This window comes from Schistocerca cancellata, chromosome 3 (assembly GCF_023864275.1).
Source record: "Schistocerca cancellata isolate TAMUIC-IGC-003103 chromosome 3, iqSchCanc2.1, whole genome shotgun sequence".
In the NCBI taxonomy this organism is placed as follows: Eukaryota; Metazoa; Arthropoda; class Insecta; order Orthoptera; family Acrididae; genus Schistocerca; species Schistocerca cancellata.
This window is the reverse complement of record NC_064628.1, coordinates 256035165-256045242: the sequence shown is the minus strand read 5'-3', so window position 1 is coordinate 256045242 and position 10078 is coordinate 256035165. Positions and strand designations below refer to the sequence as shown.

The following is a 10078-nucleotide window of genomic DNA, read 5'->3' as shown; positions in this document are numbered from 1 at the left end:
ATTGTTTCCAGTTTCATAGCGCACACTTTTTGAGAAAAGCTTTGAGAATTTGAGTCATGCTCATTTCTTTGCTCTATTTACAAGTGCCTACATTAAGTCAGAAGTCATGACATTAAATTCTGAGGTTAAGTTGATAGTCAGGTCACAGTGACAGCAGACTTTGCATTTTGTCACATAGAAGTTTTTGTGCATGTGCATGAAGCACACCACTGCCTTGTAGCAATATGTTCCCCAGCAGCCTTATAAAGGGTCATCTTCACTAGATGTCTCACTGAATATGGAAAACTAGTATAGCAAAGCATCCCAATGAAAATAATACCATTTATAGCCTGAAACTTCCTGGCAGATTAAAACTGTGTGCCGGACCGAGACTTAAGTCAGGACCTTTGCCTTTTGCGAGCAAGTGAGGAGGAGTCGTGAGTCATGCTTGGGTAGCTCAGTTTGTAGAGCACTTGCCTGCAAAAGGCAAAGGTCCCGAATTAGAGTGTCAATCCGGCACACAGTTTTAATTTGCCAGAAAGTTTCATATCAGCGCATACTCTGCCGCAGAGTGAAAATTTCTTTCTGCGTTTATAGCCTTGCTGTAGTAAACCAAAATTCATCTTTACTCATAGAGAAAGCTAAATTTAAATATGTGCATTCATTTCCTTGGTACTATCCATTGAAACTTTTATGACCACAGCCTGGAACAAAATAAAGAATACATCAAAATCAAAATGAACAGAATAACTCCCATCACCAAATCTACTGTAACACGCCCCTCAGAGCCTCACACCCGACACTGAACACCCCAAGATCAGAAAAGGCAACAGCGACATCCAATCATGCTACAATTTAAAAGTGTGCAGTTACAGAAGTCACCAGGACAGTGGCAAGTGGCAAGAGCATATGACGTGCCCCAAATAATATTCGTCACATCCTTAATGAACATGCTATGTGATCTGCCCCACATACTATACTGGAGGCAAAAAGTTTCATTACTGCGAAGGAAAAGAAATATTTTTAAGAAGGGTCATCCAAAGTTGAAGTGGACAGTAATTCCAGCGTTTTCTGCAATGATAGTTCTGCAGCATCAGATGTTGAGAGGATGGGAAAAAGGAATGAACAGTTTTCACATCCAGTTATTGTGCCAGTGCAGTATGCATATCAAAGCATTTGCACTATGGTTAGCAGTGGAACAGGACAAAATAATATTTTCTTATGAATTTATCTTGCTTGATGTCTTAACATTTCTACTCAACCATAAGTGGCTTCACACAAAGCACTGCTGAGGGAGGTTTCTCTCTTTTACACAGTTTTGCTAAAATATTGTAAGAGATGATTTGATAAAACATTAGCTCACTGTACTGCTAGGGTTTTCCATTGTGTTTTATTAAACTGCAGCAGGAACACACCCAGTATTGTCATGAATGATGTATGTACACAAAAAGGATATCTATAGTCTTTATAGTGAGCTGTTCTAATTTAACTCTTGCAAATGGGTTGCCATAAAATATCATCACGATGTAACCTTTCAGTGTTGTGTGAACCTCTAAAAACTGTTTTGAAGATGTTAAATGTTTAACAACTAGTGTATCCATTTACTACTCAACCCTGCTTACTGTGGGCAGTAATTTTTCTTGTAACTATTATCTGATATCATAGTAATAGACTAAAGTTCTTCAACTTTGGTGCATACTTCAATGATACGTATATTTAGTTTTTGAAGCACTACTTTGTGGCATTGGGTCTGGAAAATATGGTAACCCTGCATATTGACTGCAATATTTTGTGATGAAGATATTTAATATTTTTTGTTCTGCCTTCCATATATGGTAACACGATATATGTTAATGGGGCATATATGGACAAAGTGGCCTAAAGCACAACTCTCCTTTAACAAAGTTGTGTTTTATTTCAGTTCACTATTAAATCATGAATAATTTTAAATAAACAAAAGTTGATTAAAAAGTCTGTAATTAAATTGTTTTCCGAGACCAGTCAAACAGAAAACATTACTAAACAGCAAAAATAAGGCACAAAATAAATACAGGAGTGCTCTGACCCAGTCAACAAAAATTCAGGCAGGTTCTCTTAAGTGCCTATGAAATAAATTTCTGTATTTTTTAGTTATTCATTTTTTAATACACGTGTACTCTTTTTTTGGCATTTTATTATAAAATTATTTTTAAGAATTATCATATCAGTTGTTGTCCAGTGAAAACTGCCTTCTGACAACTATAATACTTTTATACCTGTCTGTAATTGTGTGGTTCTTTCAACTTGTGTACCCAAAACTTTCAAAACTGGCAAGACGTATTGCAACTGTAAATTACAAACACACCCTAGAGTTCTGCAACAACTATAGGGATCATTATATTTGCACAAATAATAAAATGCTTGAATCTAGCACAGTCTTCAAGAAGTATGCAGTATGATTACTTGCTTAGTCATTGCACATTACATCTTGCAGTTTTTTATCTTTAAAAAAGCATGGAACAAAAATGTCACTTGAGATCTGTTGTCTTTTCCACACAACAGACAGATAAACTCATTGTTCCTTGTATACAGTTAAAGCACACACTCAACAGGATCACATCTTCAACTGTACATATAATAACGCCATAACAAGGACTGATGGCATAATGTGAGACAGAAGCATCATTTTCTGTTACTGCTTGTTGCCACCACCACGGGGAAAGTTGCCACCTCTACCACCTCTAGGATTGTTGCCACCACGGTTTCCAGGTCCACCCCTCTGGCCTGTAAAAACAAAGTGCTTTCTTATTAAATATAAAGAAATGACATTTTTAATACACTAGCAGAGAAAAATTAGAAGAGCTAAACGACTACTTGGTTTCAGTAATAACAAAAATCAGTTTTCAACTTAACTCTTACACTAATAGCTACCACAACAAATGAAAATACATTAGACAAGGAATGGAAACACTTTCATTTTAGCTACTTGTGCATCACTGCAAAGATGAGTAAAACAGACATCAGTACTAGAAGTACACAACATTCATATTACCCCAATGGTACAAGGAAGGGTACAACAATGACCAAAGCAAAAAACCCTAACAATGGGTACAAAAATTAGTGGGCAGTAATTATTTATTGTTGTAGGTGTTTTGTATAACAGCTGTTCAATTCTATTTTCGTAAATGTTACATTGAAAAACAAATAGTTTAAGCTAGGACTGTACTGACCCCAGTCATATCCATGTAGTATACACCCTGTTGTTCCTACCATTCCTCTTTTGTTGGCTTCTCCAAATGTCCTATTTCGTATTAAATCTAATGTGTAGCATAACATTCATTTTGGTGTCACACATCCATAATAGTATCGTCTTACTACAAACATGTGTTCTGTTCTAGGAAGGTTAGAGTATAGTGTCCCATCAAGGACAGATCACTACTTGTGAAATACAAGATATGATGAGTTGTAAACATAAAAATGAATGAAACATCATTGGATAAAATTGAATCATAGTGTACTTTGAAAATACTCTCTCACTCTCGCGCGCGCGCGCCCACACACACACACACACACACACACACACACACACACACACACACACACACACACACACACACACACACACACACACACGGGAACCGAAGAAGCATGGACAGCAGCCTCCACAATTCTTCCCGTTGGTCTGCCTTCCAGAACTGTTCTAACATTCGTTTCAATAACTGATTTAGCACCAAATGAAACATACGAGGTGTGTTCAAAAATTAAGGTGACTTTATATTTTTATGAAGAAAATATTCATTCATCAATATTCATGTTGTCCCCTTCAAAGTAATCCCCCTCAGATACAACAACACTTTTGCCAATGCTTCTTCCAAGCCTTGAAGCACTTCTCATAAGCATTTTTTCGGTACAGCCTTGAGTACTTCCCACGATGCAGTTTTTTATTCCCTCAATCATTGAAAATCTTCATCCTTTCATTGGTCTCTTCAGTTTTGGGAACAGGAAAAAGTCGCAGGGCCAAATCCTATGAATATGGTGGCTGAGGCACAATTGTGTTGTCTTTGGCCAAAAGATCTCTCACAAGCAACAATGAATGGGCAGGTGCATTGTCGTGATGCAAAAGCCATGTATTTTTTGTCCACAATTCCATTTGTTTTTTGTGTACTGCTTCTCACAAACGGCACACAACATCAAGGTAATACTCCTTATTGACCATATGACCTTGAGGCAAAAACTCATGATGCACTACGGAATGGTAATTGAAAAACCAGTGAGCAAAAGTCTGACATTTGATCGAACTCTTGTGTGCTTGTTTTGGTCTTTGCTCTTCGGGATGCTTCCATTGGGACGATTGGGCTTTGGTTTCGACGTCAACCGTAAATCCATGTTTCATCACCAGTTATGACCCTTTTGAGCAAATCAGGATCATCATTGACATCATCAAGAGCTTCCGAGTGATGCACATGCGACAGTTGTTCTGATAAAAATTGAGAAGTTTTGGAACAAACTACACTGACACACATCTCGTACCCGAAACACCTGAAAAAACTGCATGACACGAGCCAACAGATATGGTAATGTGATGATTACGGTAATGTGATGATTTTCCAAAATAATTTTCTTCTCAGCTTCAATCATATGATCTGTTTATGTGCTTTGGCATCCAGAGAGAGGTTCATCATTGGCATCTTGTAGGCCATCTTGGAAGAGCTTGTAACTTTTTTTTTTTATACTTAGAGCAGACTCACCATATGTCACGGTCAACATTTCAAGTATGTTAGAGCACTTGATTCCATTTTTCACACAAAATTTGATGCAAATTCTTTGCTCCATTTTTTATAATAATCAAATTGCTGAGCACATAAAAACACATCTAACCTTTCAAACTGTCAGAAACAAACTAAGTATGCTGTACACTTGAAACAGTGAACATCTGTTTTTGCCTGTGGAATTTGAAAAGTCACCTTACTTTTTGAACAGCCTTCATATGCTATAACAACACAGCACACCATGTCAGGATTTCAACAGTTCCATCTCAAAGCCTCTTGCTAAATTACCAACTTTCCCTAATAGTTGAGAGATGGCTGCTACAGTTCACAGTATATTTATCCATTATGCTCAACCCCCCAAAAGTTTTACTTAGAATCTGCTAAAAACAAGATGAATGATTTTCATTTGACTAATTTAACACTTTAAAATGCCTTACCTGCTCCTCTGGGACCACCTGGTCCTCCACGCCCTCCTCTCTTGTAACCACCAGCATAGTTACCACCACCGCTGAAGTTCTCTCTTTGCTGGTACCCATTCTGGTAGTAATTGCTGCCTCCTTCACTGTTTCGATAGCCGTAACCTAGCATTAAGGACACAGAAGGGGAGGATGAGAAAAGTTTTTCCAAATTTCAATGCAAATCATTTTATATACCATGCTATCAATTTTATATCACGATTTTTTAAGGAAGTACAAAATGAACTATTTAACACATACCAACACATGTGAAAACTGATAACTGAACAATAAAAAATAATAGAAGTAAATTTGTGCTAAGCATATGTATTGTTCTCACATGACTGGAGAGGCCAATGTTACAACAAGCTCTAGCAGTAGAGAACAGTCTTAAGTGGAAACATAAAATCAACTGCAAGCATGCCACAACAGATCAAACTGGACAGGATTTATCTCTATGCTGTAGATTTTTCATAACCATATTATTTGGGATGTTACACAGCATGCTGCAACAACAGACACGTGACACAGCATGCTGCAACAACAGACACGTGACACAGCATGCTGCAACAACAGACACGTGACACAGCATGCTGCAACAACAGACACGTGACACAGCATGCTACAACAACAGACACGTGACACAGTACGCTTTCACTGTCCAGAAACGAACAGCTAATTGCAATGAACAGCTCTGCTTTAGTGGAAAATATGTTTTTAGATGATTCCCTTTCCAACCTGTCCCAAAACAGTTAGTGCTGCATGTGTTTTATGATGCTACCAAGCCTACAGTCAGAGGGTGGAGCGGCAGGCAAGTTCAAGTATGATGGTTTGAGTCACCATAGTGTGAAAGAAAGCTAGGATATTTTTATTTCCCCTCTTGTTTTGCCACCTGCCTCCTTAAATTCGTTTTTTCACTTTTAACTAATTACCATTAACATGTGAATATAATCTGTATTTTCAAAAAAGAGAAAGGCTGGCTCTCAGTTTTAAGGAATATAACAAGATCTAATTTTGTGCTTAGTTTTGGGTATGCAGTTTGTTGTCTGATTAATTTTGATTATGCCTAGTTAGTATCTTTTGTTATAGGGTGAAATCAGTAATTTTTTCACAACTTAAATTCTATTGTTTATAAGTAAACAAATATAAATTCTGTAATTATTGTAAACGTTTGGAAGACTAAATGCTAGTAATCTTAAAGTATCTATTTGTCTATTCAAAAACATGTTAGTAAAGCCAGCCTTAAATTAATTACCAAGTACTTAGTTTTGTCAAAAGTGTTGTTTGCATAACTATATATGTTAATTTAATGATTTAAACAAAATTCAGCTTTACCCTTGCAGTAGAAGGAACTGTTAAAAAGATGGAATTTTTGGATGTATTCAGTTAATTTAATGAGTTAAGTTTTAATCGTAAGTTCTGTAATATTAACTTCGAACAATGTGTAGTTTCAGTACCGTGAGGATATATAAGGGCCCCCTTCCTGGAATGAGACAATCAGTCCATGATCCCAGTTTCAGATGGGAAACCTGTGTTGGTTGGAACAACAATGCTTCAACTTAACTGTGAAATAAGTGTTACACAATTAGGCCGTGCCGTAAGACAAAGACTGTCTGCTCCATACGTGCCTTTGTATTCTTCAGGAACTGTGAACTTTATGGTTAGGTTTTTACTGCTTGTAGATGTTCAATAGTAAACTATTGTAGCAATATGTGGATGTTTGCCTGCAACCTATATATGAGGCTTATCAAAAGTTAAACAATAGAGCACTGGCCATATAACTGTATAATATTGTGGGGTTGTGAACAGTGAATGTAAAAGACAAATGCAACTGTGCATGTCAGCTACATCATTTACAGTAGACAGTAGTTGCACTTCCACAACCCATGTTTCAACCAGTACGCCAACACAGAGGACAATCAACAAAGAAGAAAAGCAGGGAACGTCATCACAATAGGAGATGACAAGTCGTTACAAAATTGCATTGCAGGTCTGGTGTTGTCCAGGGTGTATATTTCCCGAGACAACATGGAATTTTTTCAATCCGGGAGAAAATCAGGAAATACCCAGGAATTTTTCTTTGGTTTAGCTTTCAGTTAAATTGTTGTAATTTTGACTGGTAAGAATTGATTCTCCAGCAAATAATGTTACTATATCCTGCTACTGGAGAATGATGCAGCAATAAAATATAAACTAGAGGAAAAAAATTTAAAACTTTAGTGTCAAAGGAAATGCATAATTTACAACAAAACACCATGCATGCACAAGCGTCTGCAAACAGCAAAAATATGTCAAAGACTATGTGATACTTCGCAACAATACACTGCTTTCTATGAGCATGACACTACAACTGTTTACATTAGGTTCATTTGACCAGTTGCCAGCAGGCTCATGCGCAGTTCACTCGCGCGTGAGCAGTATGTTCCCACTTCCCACTACTTTAAGTGTGGCTGTTAGCTGTATCGGCAGTAGCAGCAAGCAGCCAGATGATAATGAAAAAATTTTTCTCGCGTGTCCTATCTGCCACATCCGTGCATGCACAGAGTTGTCCGAGTTGCAGTGGGGAGAGGGTTAGTCTCCACGTGACCTGTGTTTGCGTTAAGTGATTTTGCCGATTCCTCTTCGTTTACAGCTCCCACATGAAGACAAAATGGATACCTCTGGCTGGGAGCGATCAAGTGAATTAAAATACATTCACATAACTATGGAGGGCAAAAATGTATTAGTTCCAGTTTTCTGATTTTATTTCCAAGTTATTAGCAGTCAAGCATTAATCGCCTTGCAGAACAATGAAGTTATTTCTGTCGGTTTGCTAAAGAAATTTGACTTTATTGATCTTTCTGCTGAGGCAATCACTTTATTTGAAACTAAGTTTTACATTCCATAGTATTTGCTACTTCCAACTGTTCGCTGAATTTGAAGCGCGTTTTCATCTTCTGCCATGTATAGCATTATGCCATAATGAAGAACCAAACGAGACAGTACAGTACTGGTAATCCAAGAAAATTTACATCCCAAAAACCACACTGAGAAGCTTCATATCACATGGTACCTACTTTATTGTGAATGTGGAAAAAAACCAATGTGCACTTCAAGCCGAATTATGCATTTTAGTATGGTTTACCAAATTTCGATGCTCTTGCTGGCAACTGCTAAATCGAACCTATTTCTAACAGTTTTGGGATAGTATTGCGAACAGTGGTTCGAAAAGCGTTATTTTCAAAGTAATGTATATATTTTTTTAACGCAAGATTAGTTATGTTACGAGGGAGAAAGTGGGATGAATTTCTTAAATTGCAGAGCGTTTGAAACGGAACACATTGAGGACAACCCACTTACAAGAGTTTCGAGCCCAGAAGACCCGTCATTTGTGTCATTATTTTAAGTTTACTGGCACATTTGTGTGATGTATCTTAAAGTATAACACATACGAAAAAGATCAATATTACATGTGGAAACGCAGCTTCTCTTGTAGCTATATACTATGTATATTAATGTAAACCATTATCTTTTCCTCTTTGTGTCTTGCTTATAAAAGGACATTGCAGTCTATTTCAATGCTCCGGAAATTAATGTGCTGTGTTTGGTGCAATTCGAATTTATACTTTCGTAATATGAAAATATGCAGCGTATATGTTGCTGCACATCAAAAGTCTTTCGAAAACTTCTCTCCCAGTCTTTTTTCCCCAGGAAGTTCTATGCCATTGTATAAAATGTTAACCATTCAAAGGATTGATAAGTTTTATAGTTCTGAGGGGAAAAAAATCTACGGAAAACCTTCTGTCACTCAGCACAGAAAAAGTATTTTCACCCGGGAAAAGTATATTTTTGAAACGGGATATCCGGGAATTTTTTTCCCCTTGTCCATGTAGTATACACCCTGTTGTTCCTACCATTCTCTTTTGTTGGCTTCTCCGAATGTCCTATTACGTATTAAATCTAATGTGTAGCATAACATTCATTTTGGTGTCACGCATCCATAATAGTATCGTCTTACTACAAACATGTGCTCTGTTCTAGGAAGGTTAGAGTATAGCGTCCCATCAAGGACCGATCACTACTTGTGAAATACAAGATATGCCAAGCAATGGATAGGCATGCGTAGAAAATATGTAGAATCACTTATCCTTAAAAATCTTTGTACAGTTAAGGGCAATGTCCGTCAAAATTTTTGTATCAAATTCTGTGGAAATATTGTTATCAGCTGTATTTACATTTCTCTGTTAAGTTGTTATGCTTTTATGAATAGAAGCCATTGCCATGTTCTATTTACAAATCAAGATATGGTGATGGAGGCCTCATAACTACTACTATTTGGAGAAATTTCTTTAACAAATCTCTTTGAAATACTTTTTTCCTTAAATAGGGGTATAGCTGAAATATGCCAATGAAGTGACCAATTATCAGACTTTTGAGACATTTCGATCACATCAGTAGCACTATCACAAAGCCATATGACTTGGCCTTAACAAATCCTAGAATATAAAGGGTTTATCAAAATGAATCATCCCGTTTTAAAAAAGATCATAATAGTTATGTTATTTGAGGTATGGACATGAACACTGTTAGAAAGAGGATACACTCTAGTTTTACATGTTTCTGCTACGTAGCAGCAGTTCTATAAATAAATAAATAAATAAATAAAAAATTGGTGTCAGGACAACAGAAAGCATTTTGAGTTTTATGTTTCGCACAGTGCGGGGCAGTAATAACTGTTAAGTGCGACTTTTGCTACATGGTGTGCTTCCTCCTACAGCACAGAGAATTAGACAATGGCAAGAAGAATTCTGAGAAACAGGTTGGTTGTGTAAAGGCATATCACCAGGCCATCCCCAGGTGTCTGACAGACATCGAACGAATCCATCAGTTTCACAAGGAGTCTGCAAGAAATCTTTT

The 10078-nt window shown here is 37.0% G+C and overlaps 1 protein-coding gene across 2 annotated transcripts in view; it reads right to left on the bottom strand.

Moving 5' to 3' along the window:
• Window positions 1-1871: 1871 nt before the first annotated feature.
• LOC126174903 (caprin homolog) overlaps window positions 1872-10078 on the bottom strand; it is an 84422-nt gene continuing 76215 nt past the window's right edge. For both annotated transcript variants that reach the window (XM_049921332.1, XM_049921333.1), the window contains exons 11-12: window positions 5165-5308; window positions 1872-2742 (exon numbers count right to left, since the gene is read on the bottom strand). In XM_049921332.1, coding sequence (XP_049777289.1) covers window positions 2651-2742; window positions 5165-5308 — 236 coding nt within the window. In that variant the 3' untranslated portion in view covers window positions 1872-2650. The remainder of the gene's footprint in view (window positions 2743-5164; window positions 5309-10078) is intronic.